This window comes from Mustelus asterias, chromosome 7, assembly GCF_964213995.1.
Source record: "Mustelus asterias chromosome 7, sMusAst1.hap1.1, whole genome shotgun sequence".
Taxonomy (NCBI): Eukaryota; Metazoa; Chordata; class Chondrichthyes; order Carcharhiniformes; family Triakidae; genus Mustelus; species Mustelus asterias.
In genome coordinates, this window is record NC_135807.1 from 18,651,293 (window position 1) to 18,674,786 (window position 23,494).

Sequence of the window (23,494 nt, forward strand, 5' to 3'; positions counted from 1 at the left end):
CATGAAAGGACTTAGGTAGGATTCTCTGTCGGAGTGTCAATGCAGACCCGATGGGCTGAATGTCTTTCTTCTGCACTGCAGGGATTCTATGATTCTATAACAGTATTGAATGCAAAGATTGCACTAAAGTTTGACAAACCCCCAGGGCAAGATGATTTCTATCTTGGGGTTGGGGAGGAAGACAATGAGAACATTACCGATGCTCAAATTCTAATCATAAAACATTCTCGGAATTCAGGAACAATTCCTTTAGATTGGAAAACGGCATATGTAACTCTGTGATGATATCCAACTAACTAATTCCCAGCCTAATACGTGAAGAATGTTCATTTGAATGCATCCAAGAAGATGACCCGCTTTTATGAAGCCATCCCCGGAAATACTCAGCACTTTGAGCAGAGGAAGGGAAAATACTGTAGGCAAGAACAAATCTGCTGCGTACTTAAGAGACTTTCTTCCCATTTAGCAACAGCAGGTTGGATAATGTAATAATGCATCTTTGGAATGGATTTCCACTGCTTCCGTGCTGATTAACCAGAAAGCTTCGAGTTTCCTCCTTTCAGTCTGAGTAGATGTGATCTATACGCTGAGATATTACTGAATAAACTGCATTTCGTTTCTGGTAAGCCACTGTCAGTCTGTACTCGAAAACTCATTGATTTCTATGTGCGGCCTGTCATGTCTGCTAAATGTAGATCATCTTTCAATGCCAGAGTAACAGCTGTGTCATGTTTAGTGTAGCTAATCGTTATTCTCTGCTGGGGATGGCCTCCCTCCGCGTATAGATCGACTTGTAACTTGTAACTGATGTGAAGGGTAACTGCGACTGTCAGTAAGATATATCTCTTATTTTGCATGCCCTTATTAGCTTAGCGCCTACTTATAGTAACACAGTGCAGACAGGGTCTCCAACTGCCCAGTTAAGAAGCAATGAAATAAAAAGTGACATTGCTGCACTGCTGATCAGTAGAAAATAAACAGCATCACAATCATTTACCTCAAATTGAGTGATTTAATTACAAGACTACTTTTATATTCATTCGTGGGACATGGGCGTCGCTGGCTGGCCAGTATTTATTGCCCATCCCCTAGTTGCCCAAAGGCAGTTGAGAGTCAACCAAATTACTGTGGCTCTGAGACACATTTGGCCAGACCAGTTAAGGATGGCAGATTTCCTTGCCTAAAGGACATTAATGAACCAGATGGGATTTTCTGACAATCGACAATGGTTTTCTGGTCATCAGTAGATGCTTAATTCCAGATTTTTTTTCATTGAATACAAATTCCACCATCAGCCGTGGCGGGATTCGAACCCAGGTTCCCAGAACATTAGCTGAGTTTTTGGATTAATAGTCTCGTGATAATACCACTGGGCCAATCACCTCCCCAAAGCCCTGGGCACGTTGGGTTGGGGAGGGAGTGGGTGGGTGGGTGGGGGGGTGAGGGTGAGGGGGAGAAAACCTATTCAAAGTTGGACTGGATTTGCCACTAAGAGGGTAAATTTTACAAAGGCCTTGCACCATGGGGTCTTGTTGGGGTTGCCAATTCTTCAGGGTCACCCCTGCCGACAAGCAGAATGACGGACAAATTGCCAGGAGACTGGTGAGCAACCCTGGAGGGAAGCGAGAGGGGCAATATAAAATGCGTATTTAAAAATATATTTTCTTTTCAAGGCATTTTGTTTGCTAGTTATAGAAACATTGGGCATGGATAAGAAGGTTGTTTGGCCAAAAAGCCAAGAATTAATCAACTGGATCTTTTTTTTATTCATTGGTGGGACATGGGCGCCACTGGCTGGCCAGCATTTATTGCTCATCCCTAGTTGCCTGAGGGCAGTTGAGAGTCAACCACATTGCTGTGGCCCTGGAGTCACATGTAGGCCAGACCAGGTAAGGATGACAGATTTCCTTCCCTAAAGGACATTAGTGAACCAGATGCGTTTTTCCGACAATTGACAATGGTTTCATGGTCATCAGTAGATTCTTAATTCCAGATTTTTAAAAATTCAAATTCCACCATCTGCTGTAGTGGGATTTGAACCCAGGTCCTCAGAACATTTGCTGAGTTTCTGGATTAATATTCTAATGATAATACCACTAGGCTATCGCGTCCCCACGAAGAGTAGATTCACCCTCCGATTGGCAATGCAAGTGTCACGACTTCAACAAGGTCCATGAGTTGGACCCGCAGGAATATGAGCTCCCTATTTGAGGCCTGTTCAGGCTGCCCAATCAGGGAGCTCCACAGAGACATATAATGTGGAGTGTCCAGGTCATCGGCACTCGGGGTGAATACTCTGTACTGGGAAGTACCAACCTGGGTATTGCAAACCAAAGTAAATAAATCAGCTTCAGTGAAGGAACACGGGCCTCATAGAATCCCTACAGTGCAGAAGGAGGCCATTCAGCCCATTGAGCCTGCACCGACAACAATCCCACCCAGGCCCTATCCCTGCAACCCCACACATTCACACTACTAATCCCTCTGAAATCCCTCTAACACTAAGGAGCTATTTAGCATGGCGAATCAACCTAGCCCGCACATTTTCAGAGTGTGGGAGGAAACCGGAGGAAACCCACACAGACACGGGGGGAGCGTGCAAACTCCACACAGACAGTGACCCAAGCCGGGAATCGAACCCGGGTCCCTGGCGCTGTGAGGCAGCAGTGCTAACCACTGTGCCACCGTGCCGCCTCTCAGAAGTTATTTCAGCATGCTGGTTCCCTGTGAAGAAGGATGCTGTTGGAGTTCAATAGCAAGTATGTGGGGGTGCTGTAGGCTCGTTGGAGGCTGGAGGGCAGTCAGAAAATCATGTGATATTGACCTCGCAGGGATATATCCAACAGGGAGCCATGCATGTAGCCCGTGCATATTGCAAAAAGCAATGATTGGAGATCCATGAACAGTATGGCAACCATTTTACAATGGGCAACAACTTGAAGGATATATTAGAACATAGAAAGCCACAGCACAAACAGGCCCTTCGGCCCACAAGTTGCGCCGATCACATCCCCACCTCTAGGCCTATCTATAGCCCTCAATCCCATTAAATCCCATGTACTCATCCAGAAGTCTCTTAAAAGACCCCAACGAGTTTGCCTCCACCACCACCGACGTCAGCCAATTCCACTCACCCACCACCCTCTGAGTGAAAAACTTACCCCTGACATCTCCTCTGTACCTACCCCCCAGCACCTTAAACCTGTGTCCTCTCGTAGCAACCATTTCAGCCCTTGGAAATAGCCTCTGAGAGTCTACCCTATCCAGACCTCTCAACATCTTGTAAACCTCTATCAGGTCACCTCTCATCCTTCGTCTCTCCAGGGAGAAGAGACCAAGCTCCCTCAACCTATCCTCATAAGGCATGCCCCCCAATCCAGGCAACATCCTTGTAAATCTCCTCTGCACCCTTTCAATGGCTTCAACATCTTTCCTGTAATGAGGTGACCAGAACTGCGCGCAGTACTCCAAGTGGGGTCTAACCAGGGTCCTATAAAGCTGCAGCATTATCTCCCGACTCCTAAACTCAATCCCTCGATTAATGAAGGCCAGTACGCCGTACGCCTTCTTGACCGCAACCTCCACCTGCGAGGCCGATTTAAGAGTCCTATGGACCCGGACCCCAAGGTCCTTCTGATCCTCTACACTGCTAAGAATGGTACCCTTCATATTATACTGCTGCTTCATCCCATTGGATCTGCCAAAATGGATCACCACACACTTATCCGGGTTGAAGTCCATCTGCCACTTCTCCGCCCAGTCTTGCATTCTATCTATGTCTCGCTGCAACTTCTGACATCCCTCCAAACTATCCACAACACCATCTACCTTGGTGTCATCAGCAAACTTACCAACCCATCCCTCCACTTCCTCATCCAGGTCATTTATGAAAATGACAAACAGCAAGGGTCCCAGAACAGATCCCTGGGGCACTCCACTGGTCACTGACCTCCATGCAGAGAAAGACCCCTCCACAGCCACTCTCTGCCTTCTGCAGGCAAGCCAGTTCTGGATCCACAAGGCAACAGCCCCTTGGATCCCATGCCCTCTCACTTTCTCAAGAAGTCTTGCATGGGGGACCTTATCGAACGCCTTGCTGAAGTCCATATAGACCACATCCACCGCTCTTCCTTCGTCAATGTGTTTGGTCACATTTTCAAAGAACTCAACCAGGCTCGTAAGGCACGACCTGCCCTTGACAAAGCCGTGCTGACTACTTTTGATCATACTAAACTTCTCTAGATGATCATAAATCCTGTCTCTCAGGATCCTCCCCATCAACTTACCAACCACTGAGGTTAGACTCACCGGTCGGTAATTTCCCGGGCTGTCCCTGTTCCCTTTCTTGAATATAGGGACCACATCTGCAATCCTCCAATCCTCCGGAACCTCTCCCGTCTCCATCGACGATGCAAAGATCATCGCCAAAGGCTCCGCAATCGCCTTGGAGGGAGTGCAGAGAAGGTTCACCAGGTTGATACCAGAGATGAGGGGTGTTGATTATGAGGAGAGACTGAGCAGATTGGGTTTGTACTCGTTGGAATTTAGAAGGCTGAGGGGGGATCTTATAGAGACCTATAAGATAATGAAGGGGCTGGATAGGGTAGAGGTGGAGAGATTCTTTCACTTAGAAAGGAAGCTAGAACTAGAGGGCACAGCCTCAAAATAAAGGGGGGTCAGTTTAGGACAGAGTTGAGGAGGAACTTCTTCTCTCAGAGGGTGGTGAATCTCTGGAATTCTCTGCCCACTGAAGTGGTGGAGGCTACCTCGTTGAATATGTTTAAATCATGGATAGATGGATTCCTGATCGGGGTTATGGGGATCAGGCGGGTAAGTGGAACTGATCCACTATCAGATCAGCCATGATCTTATTGAATGGTGGTCGCCCATTCAGGCTCGAGGAGCTAGATGGCCTACTCCTGCTCCTATTTCTTATGTTCTTATGATTTGAGGCCCCTCTTGCACCAAGCCATGGAAGATTCCCCATCCAATTCCCGCCGACAAATACTCAAAAAATTACAAACAGGGAGCTGTGCGGCAGTGGGTTAAAACACCATCTCTTATTGCTGAGCCTTGGCTTGAATACAAGTCTGCACTGAAGCTTTCTGTTGACCTAGGTCACATGAAAATTGCTTGTAATGTGGCTTGAAATTGCTCAACTTACTTAAGGAAACCGCACAATGATGTGGTGGGAAATGAAAAAGGGAATACCACGCTGCATTTCTTTTCTGAGTAAAGACTGAGGCACGGTGTATCAGAACTGAGAGAGGCAGAGATTTACTCTACACCTAACAATGATCTGCTTGTCCTGAATCTCTTTAATGCTGACATCCAAATCATAACAAAAAAACATCTGTCACATGGTGGAAATTAGGGCCATTCTCATGACCTTGAGAAATTTGGGATAGGGTGCCAGAATCACTCTATTTAAGTTTTTAAGGTTTATTTACTTATTTACTTAAACAAGGGCAGAAGAATTTTTTGAAAGTTTATTTATTAGTGTCACAAGTAGGCTTACATTAACACTGCAGTGAAGTTATTCTGAAAATCCCTTACACTCCGGTGCCTGTTCTGGTACACTGAGGGAGAATTTAGCATGGCCAATGCACCTAACCAGCACGTCTTTCAGACTGTGGGAGGAAATCCAGAGCACCCAGAGGAAACCCACACAGACACGGGGAGAATGTGCGGACTCCGCATAGACAGTCACCCAAGCCGGGAATCAAACTCCCTGGTGCTGTGAGGCAGCGGTGCCAACCACTGTGCCACCCACTGCGCAGAAATGCCCCAGCTGTTGCTAAGTGTTCATCGAATAGAATCATAGAATCCCTACAGTGCAGAAGGAGGCCATTCGGCCCGTCGGGTCTGCACCAACCACAATGCCACCCAGGTCCTATTCCCATAACCCCTCATATTTACCCTGCCAATCCCCCTGACACTAGAGTTAATTTAGCACGGCCAATCAGCCCAACCCAAGGTTGGAGGAGCTGTGTACTCAGGGCGACCACCAGGCCCTCAACTCACCTCATATTCCTCTTTGAACCCGTAGCCTTCGGCACACTTCATCTGTGTAATGTGCTGCAGTAGGTCTGCCACGCGTATGGCTGGATGGAGCTGTCCTGTTTGATAGGGTACATCCACGGGGTCCCGCTTCTTATAGGGATGCGGCTTCACCAGGCTGTTGGCCTCATTGGTAACTGTGTGATTTTCATCTGCACGTACACAACGACAGTTATATTAGCTCTTCCTCAGCTCAACTGGTTTGTAAATTCTTCACCCTCTGCATAAATTGCTTTCAGAATCCAATTAATCAAGCAATGTGAATCAACATATCATTTTGTGTGTTGCTTTGGATGGTAATTTTAAAGCTGCGGTCTTGGCATTCACACAATTAGTGTAAATATAAAAAGGGTATGTCGACCAGAGGTTTCCAGCTTTTATATTTGGAGGATAATTTGCTCCAATTAAACACGTTGATATCAAGAATTAGTACTTCTTATGGCAAATGGAATCTGTCGTCTAGGTCAAGGTAGTCTCAGGTTTATAGAATCATAGATCATAGTTTAACTCCGTCACCTAGGAAGTTATTTCGGGAGTTAAGTGGCAGAGGATTGTAGAACCGCTCACAACGCAGCTTGAGGTAAGGGAAGAATTTTAGTGTTTCTTAAGTGGGGATTGGAAATAAGGGGAGTGAGACAAGGAATATATAGAATCATAGAATCCCTACAGTGCAGAAGGAGGCCATTTGGCCCATCGAGCCTGCATCGACAACAATCCCACCAAGGCCTTATCCCTGTCACCCCACATATTTACCCTGCTAATCCCCTTGACACTAAGGGGCAATTGAGCATGGCCAATCAACCTAACCCGCACATCTTTGGAGTGTGGGAGGAAACCGGAGCACCCGGAGGAAACCCACGCAAACACAGGGAGAAGGTGCAAACTCCACACAGGCAGTCACCCGAGGCTGGAATTGATCCCGGGCCCCTGGCACTGTGAGAGCAATGAAAGAGCTATCACGCACAGACTCAGGATGGAGTAGGCTTTGATAGGCTGAATGCCTTTCTGCCATTTTATTTTCTAATGTATAATTTTCATGCATTTCAATTTCAGCTGGGGGCCATCGGTTGGGGCGTTGGAATTGCACTCAGTGCCCGATGCTGGAAAGTGCAAGCGGGTAGATGTTGGCAAAGGGCATAATTGAAGTCGGCTGAGATGCTGCTTGCAGTCGATCAGCCTGCCGCTGCTCACTGTCCATATTCACAGGGTGTGGGCGACACTGGCTGGGCCAGCATTTAGTGTCCATCCCTAACTGCCATCCAGTTCAGAGGGCCTTTAAGAGTCAACCACTTGTGAGAGGTTACCTGCATCTGACATCTGAAGGCCAGGTGGCAGATTTCCATTACATCAATGAACCAGATGGGTTTTTTATGATGATCGACAATTGTTTCACGATCATCATTAGGCTATTAATTTAAATTTCATCATCTGCCATGGCGAAATTTGGACTCGGGTCCCCAGATCTTTACGCTGGGGCTCTGGATTACCAGCCCAGTAAAAATACCGCCACGCTACCACTTCCTCTGCATAATGGGTGTTGTTGCTTTAAGTCTCTTGTTGGGTACCAACTAAAAAGACAACACCTTGAAAAATGAAGGGTAGACACTTGCAAAAAAAACATAGGAATTAGGAACAGAAGTGGGCAAATTCAACCCTTCAAGCCTGCTCCGCCATTCAATCAGATCGTGGCTGATCTCTTCCTGGTCTCAAATCCACCTCCCCACCTGTTCCTCATGTCCCTTTAACCTGCTTTTTTAAAATCAGAAATATATCTTACTCCTTCTTGAAACCATTTAATGATCCAGAAACTGTGTTTAAGTGAGCCAGAGTTTGTCGAAAGTGAGCTTTTCATTTGAAATAGGCCAATTTTTCTTGTGCAGGAAGTTAGGTTACATCACTTCCTGGGGCATTGATGACATACCACAGCTTTAAAATACTACAAAGCATCATAAAATCTCATCCCCAATGGTCATGCCAACAACTAAATAGTTCACAACCCATTGACAAGGTGACAACCAGTAACTCTAAGTGTTAAATATTCATACCACATACAAGAAAAATGCTGTGTAAATGATAAGCTCATCAAATACAATGAAATCCAGGTCCAGAAATTATTATGGTTCTTTTCACTTGAAAAGAATTGAGAAGCAAAATAAAATAAGCAAATCAGCATTTTCCTTCTGTTGAATAAAATACGCTCAAGTCAGATGGGGAGAGGATATTTTCTATACTTTGGCATCTTATTTTTCTCAATTACGGAAAAAAAAAATCAACCTAGCAGTTCCGAACAGATCGCGTTACGTTTGTTTAGAGCAATTTACTAAATCGGTTTTAATTTCCAGCCTTGATTTCATCCAAAAAAGAAAGGAGTATTCAGAGCAAGCCAAATAACTGCACGTCAGAAATGAAGATGAAATGTTCGATGGCACTCCAAGCTTAGCTTAAAATAAAAATTTTACAATGAAAAGACCAGGCGCGTAAAACATTCAACGGAATATAAAATGGCAAGATGGAATCCATCAAAGGGTCGGGGGTAGGGGAGGGGGTGGTGGGGTTGGGGGCGGGGGGAGTAAAGGGGCAGAAAGGGATCACGTCTTGAACAATTACTTAGCATGCCATGTCATGAATGGCTTCATGGATTGTCACATAAGGGCATGAAATGCTATATGTCAACTGCCATGCAAGTCAACACACAACAGAACTGGCCAGAATCTGGTGAGCTGGACAAGCTGCCTCTGCTGCAGGGCAAGCAAGGAACTTACCATTTATTGGCACTTTTTTTTTTAAAAAAAAGATACGGAAGAGGTAAATGTGGAGAGAGACAAAAAAAAAGAGGAGGAGAAAAGGAAAGAGGGCATAAGCAACAATAAATGTGAACATCGTCAAATATATTTTAAAATTAATTTGATGTAATTTAAAGTATGAACAGTTCTTAACTAGCTCAGTAAAGTATTGACGGAAAAGTTAGATTACAAGTAATTTAGTTTTTCACCCGGTTGCTATTTAAAACCCAGTAACCCCCACTGGTGCCTTTAACATTACAGTGATTACGCAGTAGTTGCCTGAAGGCGGAGGGGGTGCTCAAATTGTCAAATGACGGGAAAAGCCTCTGATTCAATGATCTCAGTGCGAATCTATGGCCATAGTCTTAGACACTGTGAAAGACTAATCGTGTGAGGGGACATTGCATCACAATTCCAATAGCAAGTCATGCTCAATCCCTTGAAACCAGCATTTCAAACAAGCCCAGTTTCATCATTTGCAGTTTTGATGAAATAAACAAAAGGAGAAAGAAAGAGAGTGGCTGTTCAAATTAAGAGAAATAAGATTCCCAACTTCATGGGAACTGATGGGGAATATTGGTTTCTTTTTAATGCCATCTGCATTGCCGACTTCAAGACAACACCAATTGCAATGTGACGATTGTGTGCATTTGTATTGCGGAGTTTCTTCCCCAATATCCCCCCGCACCCCCCTCCACTCCCCTTCCCCTTTCCTGAGGTGTGGGCTCCTCCTGGAATACAGTCCCAGGGTAGCCAGCAATCCACCTGTCCTTCAAAAGAGTGGCCAATCTCCATGTGTGAGTCATAGAATCCCTACAATGCAGAAGGAGGCCATTCGGCCCATCGCATCTGCACCAACCACAATCCCACCCAGGTCCTATTCCCATAACCCCACGTATTTACCCTACTAACCCCCTGACACTAAGGGGCAATTTAGCATGGCCAATCAACATAACCCGCACATCTTTGGGCTGTGGGAGGAAACTGGAGCATCCGGAGGAAACCCACACAGACACAGGGAGAATGTGCAAACTCCACACAGACAGTGACCCAAGCCGGGAATCGAACCCAGGTCCCTGGCACTGTGAGGCAGCAGTGCTTGCCACTGTGCCACCCACACCCCGAGTGTTGGCGAGCATCATAGATGAGCCTATCCTCTTGTGATGTCCACGCATGTGCATTTCTCAGGAGGGGCGGGGGGGGGCAGGAGGGGTGGGTTGGTAACTGGAGAGTGGACAGGAGCAGGAACCCTGGTTGATATTCTCCCCCCTGGCCCATTTGTCGCACCCCTTTCTTTCACCAGCTCACTCAACACAGGCCAGGGATCAAATCTGGGAACTTCCGCGGCCCAGTATCATGCCAGGCAATGCATCAGAGAGGTATTATGTAAGAGAGGTGCGTTTGGTTAATCTCCTCTTTGCTAGATAACAATGATACACAAGCCACTGTATTAGTTTATTTCATCTCCTTGAATTGCCATAAACTGGGAAAAGAAAAGGAAAAGTCCTCACCTAATATTGCAGTTGGCACGAATGGATCTGGTGAGCAGTCATTAAGTAGAACCAAGACACAAGGTGGTACCAAACCAGAGAAAAAACTACAGTTAGTTTCCATCTTAATTTTCTATCAGCATTTATACCTTAAACCTTTATTAGAATACTATTAATCAATTAAAACTCGTAACATAGTGGTTAACCTTCGCATCATCAGACTTGCATTGTATACATAAACCTATAGGCTTGTCACAGTATCTTTACACTGGAAGTAATGGATAGCTGGAAGTGGCTGTAAAGACTAATTGATCAGAATAATTAAATGCCAAATTATGAAAACGTGTAATTAATAAAAAGGCAGGGATCCTCTATCTAATCTATTACAATTTACATAGAAAAGAATGGTTAATTAGGCATGATTACAATGCAGTAATGATACCATTTTGAACACAGGGAGGCAGTGGCGCAGTGGTATTGTCACTGGACTAGTAATCCAAGAGCAAGACTTAGGGACCTGGGTTCAAATCCTGCCAAGGTGGTTGAATTCAATAAAAATCTAGAATTAAAAGTCTAATGATGACCATGAAACCATTATCATAAAAGCCCATCTGGTTCACTAATGTCCTTGAGGGAAGGAAGAGTGCTATTCTTACCTGGTCTGGCCTACATATGACTCTCAAATATCTTCTGAAATGGAGGGCAGTTAAGGGTGAGTGCTAAATGCTGGCTTGACCAGCGACACTTGTGCACCGTCATGTGAATGAAAAGAAGCATGATGGCTTGTGGAATGTATTCTTTGGGGTTAGATCAGGTATTCTGCAGTTTTTTCTAGATTTACTTTTCTGAGATGGTAGATGGGGAAAACACTGCAGGACCAGGAAAACAAAATGCGTAGAACAAAATCCAGGTCAGATTGTACCGGGGCCTCCTGTGTGCCCATTTAAACAAAAACATTCCTCAAAAGCTACAGATGACTGTTGGCAATATTAGTGATATTTATGCACATATGTGTCTGTTATTTTGATGGGAGAATTACTCCATTAAAAGTTGACAGCACCATTAAAATCCTGGATAGCTCATTGACTAAAGTCAGCAACAGTAATTTGTAGCCTACAGGGAATAATGACTGACAGTGTTCTCCATATCTTTATGCATGATGACTTCCACACAAGAAAGATTAAGGAGTTTATTGTCGCTACTCTACTTTGGTTAAGAAATGATCTGCAACTTATTCTAAAATTCTATGTCAAGTACATGTTCTCTTGCCGACACAACAATATTCATTGCATTCCCAAAGTACTTCTTTGGCAGTGAGGGACTTTGTAAAGCCATGAGGATGTGTTAAGCTGCTATATAGATGCAAGTTCCTATTCCTTTCTCTTGAATACATTGTCTGATGAGCCTCTACTAATATCTTTAGAAAATGTTAATGGGACGTGCAAGGTAAGGTAAAATGTTCAGAAAATAAAACCTTGATTTACCAGGCATGAAACTTTTAATTTTGCGTTGCAGTGATTTTTAAAAAATTCATTCATGGGACATGGGCATCGCTGGCTGGGCCAGCATTTATAGAAACATAGAAGATAGGAGCAGGAGGAGGCCATTTGGCCCTTTGAGCCTGCTCCGCCATTCATTACGATCATGGCTGATCATTCAACTCAATAGCCCAATCCTGCTTTCTCCCCATAACCCTTGATCCCATTCGCCCCAAGTGCTATATCCAGCCGCCTCTTGAATACATTCAGCGTTTTGGTATCAACTACTTCCTGTGGTAATGAATTCCACAGGCTCACCACTCTTTGGGTGAAGAAATGTCTCCTCACCTCTGTCCTAAATGGTCTGCCCCGAATCCTCAGCCTGTGACCCCTGGTTGTGCCCATCCCTAACTGTCCTTGAACTGAGTGGCTTGCGAGGTCATTTCAGAGGGCAGCTGAGGGTCAACCACATTGCTGTGGTTCTGGAGTCACATATAGACCAGGCCGGGTAAGGACGGCAGATTTCCTTCCCTAAAGGACATTAGTGAACCAGATGGGTTTTTCCAACAATCGACAATGGTTGCATGGTCATCAGTAGATTCTTTAATTCCAGATTATTTTTTATTGAATTAAGTACGTAAGAACACCCACAGATGCTGCCAGACCTGTTGAATTTATCTGTCAAATTTTTCTGTTTTTATTTAATTTTATTGTACCCTTCGCATATTGAGGAAGCTCTTCACAGCCAGTGTAATGTTTCTGTAGTGCAGTTGTTTTGCTGTTTTGTGCATTATTTCAAGGACTTGCAAATGGTAACGGAGTAAAAATGACCAGTTAATTTCTTGTTGGTTGAGGGAGAAATGTTGATCTGGACCCTGGGCAAACACCTGCGCTTTAAATGTTTTTTATTCATTCATGGGATGTGGGTGCGCTGGCTAGGTCAGCATTTATCACCCATTCCTAATCGCCCTTCAGAAGGTGGTGATGAGCCTGCTTCCATATGATGTACATACCCCCCACAGTGCTGTCAGGGAGGGAGTTCCAGGATCTTGATCCAGCCACAATGAAGGCGCTGAGGTTGATGCTGGGCATGTAAATCCGGGTTTATTCTTAATCGGCATAATGGTTACATGCAGTTAATGGACTTGCTGGGTCATTTCAGAGGGCAGTTAAGGGTCACCACATTGTTGAGGGTCTGGAGTCACAGGCAGGCCAGGCTGGTAAGGATGGCAGATTTTAAAGGACATTAGTGAATGGCAGAGCAGACTCAATGGGCTGAATGGCCTAATTCTGCTCCTATATCTTATGAACTTATGAACCAGATGGAATTTTACAACAATCTGCTGGTTTCGTGGTCACCATTACTGATAGTATTTTCTATTCCCGATTTAGTTAACTGAATTTAAATTCCTATCTACTGTGATGGGATTCGAACCCATTTTCCTAGGCCATTTGTACAGGTTTCTGCATTACTAGTCTACCATTCTGCTGCCATTCTTTAAATAATGCCTTGGGATCTTTTAACATCACTTGAGTTAAACAGCATTCACACACTTCTAAAAGATTATAGAAACATAGGAACATAGAAGATAGGAGCAGGAGGAGGCCATTTGGCCCTTCGAGCCTGCTCCGCCATTCATTACGATCATGGCTGTCCAACTCAATAGCCTAATCCCCTTTCTCCCCATAACCTTTGGTCCCATTCACCCCAATTGCTATATCTAGCTGCCTCATGAATACATTCAACGTTTTGGCATCAACTACTTCCTGTGGTAATGAATTCCACAGGCTCACCACTCTTTGGGTGAAGATTATCACAATAATAAATGAATGACTATCGTCCGGTGGCTCTGACATCCATCATTATGAAGTGCTTCGAAAGGTTAGTCATGGCACGAATCAATTCCGGCCTCCCAGACTTCCTGGATCCATTAAAGTTTGCCTATTGCCGCATCAGGTCCACAGCAGACACCACCTCCCTGGCCCTACACTCAACCCTGGAACACCTAGGTAACAAAGACACCTATGTCAGACTCCTATTCATAGACTACAACTCAGCCTTTAACACCATTATTCCTACGACACTCATCTCCAAACTTCGTGACCTGGGGCTCGGCTCCTCCCTTTGAAACTGGATCCTCGACTTTCTAATCCACAGACCGCAATCAGTAAGAACAGGCAACAACACCTCCTCCACGATCATCCTCAACACTGGTGCTCCATAAGGTTGTATCCTCAGCCCCCTACTATACTCCTTATACACCTCTGACTGTATGGCCAAATTCCCTTCCAACTCAATTTCCAAGTTTGCTGACGACACCACCGTTGTGGGTCGGATCTCAAACAATGACAAGACAGAGTACAGGAAAGAGATGGAATCTGGTGAACTGGTGCGATGACAATAATCTCTCCTCAATGTCAACAAAACGAAGGAGCTAGTCATCGACTTCAGGAAGTGTAGTGGAGGACATGCCCTTGTCTGTATCAATGGGGACGAAGTAGAAATGGCCGAGAGCTTCAAGTTTTTAGGTGTCCAGATCACCAACAACCCGTCCTGGTCCCCCCCATGGCAATGCTACAGTTAAGAAAGCCCACCAATGCCTCTACTTTCTCAGAGGGCTAAAGAAACTTGGCATGTTCGCTATGACTCTCACCAACTTTTACAGATGCACCATCGAAAGCATTCTTTCTGGTTGTATCACAGCTTGGTATGGCTCCTGCTCTGCCCAAGAAGGGGAAGGGAGAAGAAATACAGATAATGAAAAGAATTAAAGACAGGAAGCAGGAAGTGAGACTGAAAGCAGCACCAATGAATGGATTTATGGATCAGCCTTGCAGATTCAGAGAGGCAGTATTTCAAATCAAGGGGGTTGGCTTCGCTCAGTTGGCTGGGCAGCCGGTTAGTGACGCAGAGCAATGCCAACAGCGCGAGTTCAGTTCCCGTAACGGCTGAGGTTTTTCTTGAAGGTCCTGCCTGCTCAACCTTGCCTCACACCTGAGGTATGGTGATCCTCAGGTTAAACCACTACTGGTCGGCTTTCCTCCCTTGAAGGGGAGAGCAACCTATGGTCATCTGGGACTGTGGCAATGTTACCTTTTTATTTCAAATTAAGAGAAAAGTTTAATAACATCCTGATTTTCAAACCATATCACAAACTTGACGAGGTGCTCTGTTGGAACAAATCCAAAGGATATCTATTTTCCCGCATACAGTCCAAAGATGTGCAGGTTAGGTTGATTGGCCATGCTAAATTGTTCTTTAGGTTAGCGGGGTTACGGAATAAGGCTGGGTAATAATCTGTGCAGACTTGAAGGACTGAGTGGCCTCCTTCTGCACTGTAGGGATTTGATGAATGTAACAAAAACGCCTGCAATCCTGTGTCTTGGTTCCAAAGATAAATTGTTGCTTTCAGTAGAGGGAGGGGGAAAATGGGCATGGGGATAATTTATGGTAGCAGGTTGTTGTGTCCTGCTTGCTGCTGCCTTTGGCACAGATGGTATGTAGACAGCAGGGCCCAGGGGTACTCCCGCTATTTACTCATCACGGTTTGTATCTGAAGCAACCTGGACGCATGCGATAATAGCTGGAAACGGCATCATTATTCTTGGGCCACTTATACTAATGGTTAGGTTGTCAGCATGGAACAAAACAAAGCCTTAAGAGTGGGATGATGTGGCACACTACATTATGCACAAGTAGGAAGAAATACACAAAACTGGAGCTTTTCATTTGTGCAGAACTTGGCGAGCGGTGAAATCAAAGCAGGTCTTTGTGCTGGAGGTAAACAGGCTTATTTCCAGGAAACAGGCTTTTGTTGCTAATGGACACATCAAGGGGAACCAAGTGCTCAGAACCATCAACTCTTAAAGATGTCGATGGTGACAGGGATTACTCTTTACAGCTTAAAATGAAGGCTGTTATTCAGAAATACAAACTGTCCTCTGCCTCATTTTCTTCAAATGAATCAATCCACTGGCTGAAGCTCATCCACAACTATCTGAATTCCCTCAAAGAAAAGAGGGTTCTTCCGAGGAATGGCCTCATTCTCTCCCATCCAATATGCCCAGAAGTGAGAGGGGGATTCCCATTGGAAAATAACTGGATTTGTTGATACTGATAACTGATCGAGGATGAGGAACGCTCAACGGGGTAGAGCTTGAATTTGTACAATAGAATAAAGCGAATGTGATGATTGTGGAAGTAAAAATGTGGAGAGATATTAAAAGGGATCCTGAATTGCTACCACATCGAGTTAAAATCAACCCTATAGAGTTTAAAGTTTATTTATTAGTGTCACAAGTAGGCTTACATTAACACTGCAATGCACTTACTGTGAAAATCCCCCAGTTGCCACACTCTAGCGCCTGTTCGGGTACGCTGAGGGAGAATTTAGCATTTAGAATTTAGCAATGCACCTAACCAGCACATCTTTCGGACTGTGGGAGGAAATTGGAGTGCCCGGAGGAAACCCATACCAACACAGGGAGAACGTGCAGACTCCACACAGACAGTGACCCAAGCCAGAAATTGAACCCAGGCCCCTGGTGCTGTGAGGCAGCAGTGCTAACATAGAATCATAGAAACCCTACAGTGCAGAAGGAGGCCATTTGGCCCATCGAGTCTGCACCGACCACAATCCCACCCAGTCCCTACCCTCATATCCCTACATATTTACCCGCTAATCCCTCTAACCTACACATCTCATGACTCTAAGAGGCAATCTTTAGCATGGCCAATCAGCCTGAACCAATCAACCTATCGTGCCACACTTGGGAGTGCAGCTGGTCCCTGGGATGACAGGGCCGTCATATGAGGAGAGATTAAGTCAGTTAGGATTGTATTCATTGGAGCTTAGAAGAGTGAAAGGGGATCTCGGAGAAACTTCTGAAATTCTAACAGGGTTAGACAGAGTAGATTCAGAAAGAATGTTCCTGATGGTGGGTGAGTCCAGAACTAGAGGTTATAGTTTGAGGGTAAGGGGTAAACCTTTTAGAACTGAGGTGAGGAGAAATTTCTTCACCCAGAGGGTGGTGAATGTGTGGAATTCACTACCACAGAAAGTAGTTGAGACAAAACCATTGTGTGATTACAAGAAGAAATTAGCTATAGCTCTTGGGGCTAAAGGGATCAAGGGATATGGGGGGAAGGAGAGATCAGGATATTGAATTTGATTATCAAAATGAATGGCGGAGCAGGCTCGAAAGGGCCTACTCCTGCTTCTAGTTTCTATGTTTAACCCCAATAAGCTTCTGTTTTGTGCTTTTTAAATGTCAATCAACTATTTCAGTGGTCTGATTCCCATCAACCAATCTGAAAAGTATAGTTCAGCCTTCTCCGAGCTGTTTCTGGCTGGTGAGATCCTTAATGATAAAGGGTTAATTATATAATGTGTTTATAATTATAAAAGTTGTAAACCTTTCGGGTTACAGATTACCATACCAGCCTTACGGACACATCTATTAATGAATTGCTTATTCTTTAATTGTCTCACAATTAAGGGCTGTCTATGCAACTAATTTGGCTGGTTTCCAATAACACGGGATCAGTTTCCCTTTTGTTAAATGTCAGTTTAGCACAAAATGCTTAACAGCATATTAATTCAAACTGCAAAATGATCGTCACACTAAAATTATTGATTTTGAAATGACCAACAAGATGGTAAGGGCACCATCATTGACCTCAGAGAGCCCTCGGAGGTGGACAAAAAGAGAATTAGCCAAGGTCCCACTCCTGATTTTGATCCAGTTTCACTGCTGGGAGGCGTGGACAATAGGTGAGGATAGGATCTCGCTCACTTGCGACCCCGTGTCAGAAAGCTATTCTATCTTTTCTCTGCACATGAGGGAAGATATTAGCACTCACACCTGAACAATGGTCACTTGAAGGAAGCATCATGGGAACCATATCATTTTGTGGGCGGGATTTTCCGACCGCGCTTGCCCCGAAACCGGAAAACCCTGCCCTTTGCATGGTCCACCCCTTGCCAGCTCCGATTCCCATGCTGGGTGGAATGGGAAAATTCCAGAGCCCCAGAGCCTTCAGTAAAGAAGGGGAGAAAATTGGGGAACACTTTCTTTTGAATAATGCAATTATCCTGTTTCTCATAGAATCGTAGAATCCTTACAGTGCAGAAGGAGGCCATTTGGCCCATCAAGCCTGCACCCACCTACAATCCCACTCAGGACTTAGCCCCACAACCCCACGTATTTACCCTAGCTAGTCCTCTGACACTAAGGGGAAATTTAGCATGGCCAATCCACCTAACCCGCACATCTTTGGACTGTGGGAGGAAACCAGAGCACCCAGAGGAAACCCACGCAGACATGGGGAGAACGTGTAAACTCCACACAGACAGTGACCCAAGGCCGGAATTGAACCCAGGTCCCTGGCACTGTGAGGCAGCAGTGCTAACCACTGTGCCACCGTCTCACCCCTATTTTGCTACAAGATGCCAAGTGTGCCACTTTCAACATGAAACCAATGCATCCTGTAAACTACATATAGTCCTGAGCTGCACTTTACATTTATACAGATCATGTGATTTGCAAACTTCTGAAGTTTTGTTTTGCAACTAGCTCTGCACCCTTGAGACTGATAAACTGTACATTTGCTTCAAAATGATTTTCAAACCTACAGTACAAAGTGAATATATTAAACCCAGCAGTAACACGTGATCTATCTCCCCAGCTGTAAGATAGATAACATATCGCTCAATGGAAACTTGGTCACTCATGGGCTGTCGGAACAGATTTGGTGTCGTGTTGATTGATCATGTTTCACTGTTGGCCATGACATGAAGCTAAAAGGAAACAAGTTGCAAAAATGACTTGAGTAGCACTTGTTTAGTCATAGGTCCAGCAGAGTGGGAATAGTTGACATGCCTACAAATAGTCGCCTGAAATTTTACCGTCCCACCGCCCACGGGAATCGGAGCAAGCGAGGGGTGGACCATGGAAAGGTCCGTTGACTGGATTTTCCAGTCTCAGGGAGAGCCTGGCTGGAAAATTCTGCCCATATATTGGGGGAGAAATTATTCTTCAAATCATCTAGAATTGGACATCAAATCTTATGTCTATAATGTCCTTCTCAGAGCACAAATGAAGTGACACTACTAGAGCAAGCAACTCACTTACCTGGGTAGTAGGAATTCTGAATAGATGGGCTCTTCAGTGTATTTGTCTTCACGGTAAACGAAGATGGTGAAGACATGGCTGAGAGAAAATGGGAAAGAATGGCTCAGTGCTTGGCTGACTTTGGGAACCGTCTCAGTAAATAATGGGACGTCTTCTGAACTCACCTCTTCCATTCAGGTTGTGCGTATCCATGAAGGAGAAGGCCTCATCGCAGTTGGTACCTTGCTCGGTAAAACTCTTGTCCATTGAGTTCACCATCACTGTCATTTCCTGTCGGGTACTGCTCAGGGTATCTTTCCTCTTCTTTGCTAGTTTTCTTGAAATTAAGGGGAAAGAGAAAGCGCACAATTAACTTTTAATGAAAGACAAACAGAAGATTGGAATTTCAGACACTTTGAAATTACCTGAGTACCAACTCATTCTAAAAGTTACCAACACGATTCCTTTACATTTGATCAATGTCCAATATATCTGCGAATAATTATACTGAAATCTGAATTCTCTAAAAAAGCACTACACTTAGGATACCTCTGAGAAATAACTTTAAAGCAAAATGATGATAGGAACAAGGAAGATTTAAGTTTAAGTTTATTCCTTAGTGTCATGAGTAGGCTTACATTAACACCACAATGAAATTACTGTAAAAATCCCCGAGTCGCCACATTCCGGCGCCTGTTCGGGTACACTGAGGGAGAATTTAGCATGGTCAATGCACCTAACCAGCACATCCTTTGGACTGTGGGAGGAAACTGGAGCACCCGGAGGAAACCCATGCAGGCACGGGGGGAACGTGCAGACTCCGCACAGACAGTGACCCCAAGTTGGGAATCAAACCTGGGTTCCTGACGCAGTGAGGCAGCAGTGCTAACCACTGTGCCACCATGCTGCCCCCGTAAGTGTACACGGATCTTCCTCTCTAACATTAAGGATTCTAGACCATGTATTCTGATAGATTTGAGATCGGTGCTGTGTTGCGATTCTTTGCTGGACTGGTGTCAAAAGCAATTATAGAGGAACAAGAAAGATTACCTCACCCCAATGACTCCTTTTAGTTTTGCTTCACAATACAGGAGGCAGGTTGCAAACACTATTTTTGTTTTGCAAACTCCCATCTTCCCTAAAGGTGTTCACCGGTCCTACAAGTGACAACTGCCCTTTGCTGTTTTGCTCATGACAATTCTCAACATATGATTCCAGACAGCAAGTGTAGACAAGCTATTAATCACAGATAACTCTAAACCGGTCCTCATCTGGAATCTACACATGTACACTTCCCAGCGAGGGTTGCTGGATAGCAGTCTGAAGGGACCAATCCTCCACTTCACAAGTGTTGAGGAGACTAGTTCATAAAGAAGCTTTATTAAATCAGGATTCTGCTGATACAGCTGGCAGCCTTTCAGCTTCCATAGGCTGGAGAACACCAACTCCACCAGTATGTGAGTGACTGCATTTGCACATCAGTTAACATAATTCCATTCATGGGCTGGAATCTATGCTGTAGGATTGGGAGGAAGAGCTGGCTCAGTTGGGGTTGGAAGGATGGTTGAGGATGGCCCACACCCACTCATAGGTCAACAAAGACCCTTGGGTGGTTGTGATTCTAACAGAGGTAGCGTGTTGGGTGTTGGGGAAGGGATGTGGCTGTGGCCATGTCAGGAAGCCACCCAGCAAAAGCCATCGGCCTCACCTCAGGTACAGGGGAGGAGTAATGCCCCACCGATCAAGCTGCCCTGTGGAGGGCCCCACCTTGACAAGGGAGGTTCCCGTTTGAAGAGACACCCTGCCCTCACCAACAACCACCCCATCCACCCCCAGGCACTGCCTGAGCAGCCCCAGCCCCATGCCTCAATTTCTGGGCATTCTCCATTTTGGCTGCTGCTCCGGGTCTCCTGCAGTCCCAGCAGTGACTACTGATCCCGGTGGCACTGAATGACTACTGGCCCTCTGATTTGACTGTCAACTCTTGGAGAATAGGACCTCCATCTTTATAGGCATGGGAACCCTGACGGTGTAATGACTTCAATCAGGCCATTGAGGTTGGCCTATTGGAATATGAACTCTCTGATTAAGGAGTCAAAGAACAAACAAAGAACAAAGAAAATTATAGCACAGGAACAAGCCCTTCGGCCTTCCAAGCCTGCACCGACCATGCTGTCCATCTGAACTAAAACCCTCTATCCTTCTGGGGACCATATCCCTCTATTCCCATCCTATTCATGTAATTACCCTGATGCCCCTTAAAAGTCACTGTCGTATCTGCTTCCACTACCTCTCCCGGCAGCGAGTTCCAGGCACCCACCACCTCCTGCCTCATACATCTCCTTTAAACCTTGCCCCTCACACCTTAAGCCTGTGCCTCCTAGTAATTGACTCTTCCATCCTGGGAAAAAGCTTCTGACTATCTACTCTGTCCATGCCTCTCATAATCTTGTAGACTTCTATCAGATTGCCCCTCAACCTCCATCGGTCCAGTGAGAACAAACCAAGTTTCTCCAACCTCTCGTCATAGCTAATGCCCTCCATACCAGGCAACATCCTGGTAAATCTTTTCTGTACCCTCTCCAAAGCCTCCACATCCTTCTGGTAGTGTGGCGACCAGAATTGAACACTATATTCCAAGAGTCAATTGATGGGCCAATCAGGGAGTCCTTTCCTTGTACTGAACCGGGAGTGTCAGTTCCTCTGGGACTCCCGAAGGTAGACTGCTAACTACCAACACTCTGCGTACTGCTGTTGGAATTGTAAATAAAGGGATTTTGGTGACGGGATTTCAACCTCCAAAGACTTATTACAGATGTCAGGCAGTTCATTGCCTGATTAACATGCAATTCCTGTCTCACCTTCTGAAAATGGTCTTGATGGGGTTGACCTGGCTTTCTGGACAGTTGATGGCTGGAAACTGAAGTCATTAAAATCAGCCATGCATGTGTGGAATTCTGTTCTTTGAGAGTAAATTAACATATTACAGAGTTTCTGAGGTGTCCTTTGGGCGTAGGCTGAAACCATTTTTGTCGATTGATGTGATTTGATTTGATTTATTATTGTCATATGTATTAGTATACAGTGAAAAGTATTGTTTCTTGCGCGCGATACAGACAAAGCATACAGTTCATAGAGAAGGAAAGGAGAGAGTGCAGAATGTAGTGTTATAGTCATAGAGATAGTGTAGAGCAAGATCAACTTAATATAAGGTAGGTCTGTTCAAAAGTCTGACAGCAGCAGGGGAGAAGCTGTTCTTGAGTCGATTGATACGCGACCTCAGACTTTTATATCTTTTTCTCGATGGAAGAAAGTGGAAGAGAGAATGTCCAGGGTGCGTGGGGTCAGTGATTATGCTGGTTGCTTTCCCGAGGCAGCGGGGAGTGTATGTAGACAGAGTCAATGAGTGGGAGGCGGGTTTGAGTGATGGACTGGGCTACGTTAACAACCCTTTGTAGTTTTTTGGGGTCTTGGGCAAGCAGGAGCCATACCAAGCTGTGATACATCCGGAAAGGATGCTTTCTATGGTGCATCTGTCAGAGTTGTAAATCTCCTGTCTTCCACCCTATCACAGGCTTTCCTTTTGCCTTTGTCCCACCCACCCCTTGCTCAATCCCTACAGTGTTTCTACCTTTCCCCAGTTTCGATGAAGGGCCATTGACCTGAAACATGAACTAAACTTCTCTCCACAGATGCTGCCAAACCAGCTGAGTACTTCCAGCGTTTTCAGCTTTCAGTTCAGATTTCCAACATCCATTTTTTGATCAGTCCTTTCTGTGCCCATTTCCTGCCCAAAAAGGGTGACCGATTTCTCCTCCGATCCTCACGAGTTTGCTCCTCAAGGCGCAAAGAGCATTTTGAGATGGAGAAATTGCAATTGGGTTTTGTACTCCAGCTCGCTGGCAACATTGCGGGAGCATCATCAACATTAACACTGTAGCTGTTCACGGAGAAAATACATCGCTACCTTAGGGAGTCAGCACAGTGGTTAGCACTGCTGCCTCACAGCTCCAGGGACCTGGGTTCGATCCCGGCCTCGGGTTACTGTCTGTGTGGAGTCTGCACCTTCTCCCCGTGTCTGCGTGTGTTTCCTCCCACAGTCCAAAGATGTGCGGGTTAGGTTGATTGGCCATGCTAAATTGTTCCTTCATGTCCCGGGATGTGTAGGTTAGAGGGATTAGTGGGGTTGTGGGGATAGGGCCTGGGGTGGGATTGTTGGCGGTATAGACTCGATGGGCCGAATGGCCTCCTTTTGCGCTGTAGGATTTCAGTGGTTAGTTCAGTTGGTTGGGCAGCTGATTCGTGATGCAGAGTGATGCCAATGGCATGGGTTCAATGCCCATACTGGCCAAGGTTATTCATGAAGGCCCACCTTCTCAACTTTGCCTCTCACCTGAGGTGTGGTGACCCTCAGGTTAAATCATACCAGTCAGCTCCTTCCCTCAGTGGGGAGAGCAACCTATGGTCATCTGGGGCTGTGGTGACTTTACCTTTACTACCTTCCCAGGATAGCTCAGGTACAGCATTAAGGGCAACCTTTCCCAATGTTGCTCACATCTTGAGCGCAACT

The 23,494-nt window shown here is 45.3% G+C and overlaps 1 protein-coding gene across 5 annotated transcripts in view; it reads right to left on the bottom strand.

Annotated features, from left to right (window-relative positions):
* Nucleotides 1-23,494, bottom strand: part of LOC144495597 (receptor-type tyrosine-protein phosphatase mu-like) — an 896,407-nt gene that overhangs the window by 147,382 nt on the left and 725,531 nt on the right. For all 5 annotated transcript variants that reach the window (XM_078215746.1, XM_078215745.1, XM_078215744.1 and 2 more), the window contains 4 exons: nucleotides 19,110-19,261; nucleotides 18,946-19,023; nucleotides 10,355-10,381; nucleotides 6,025-6,212 (listed from right to left, as the gene is read on the bottom strand). In XM_078215746.1, the coding sequence (XP_078071872.1) occupies nucleotides 6,025-6,212; nucleotides 10,355-10,381; nucleotides 18,946-19,023; nucleotides 19,110-19,261 (445 nt within the window). The remainder of the gene's footprint in view (nucleotides 1-6,024; nucleotides 6,213-10,354; nucleotides 10,382-18,945; nucleotides 19,024-19,109; nucleotides 19,262-23,494) is intronic.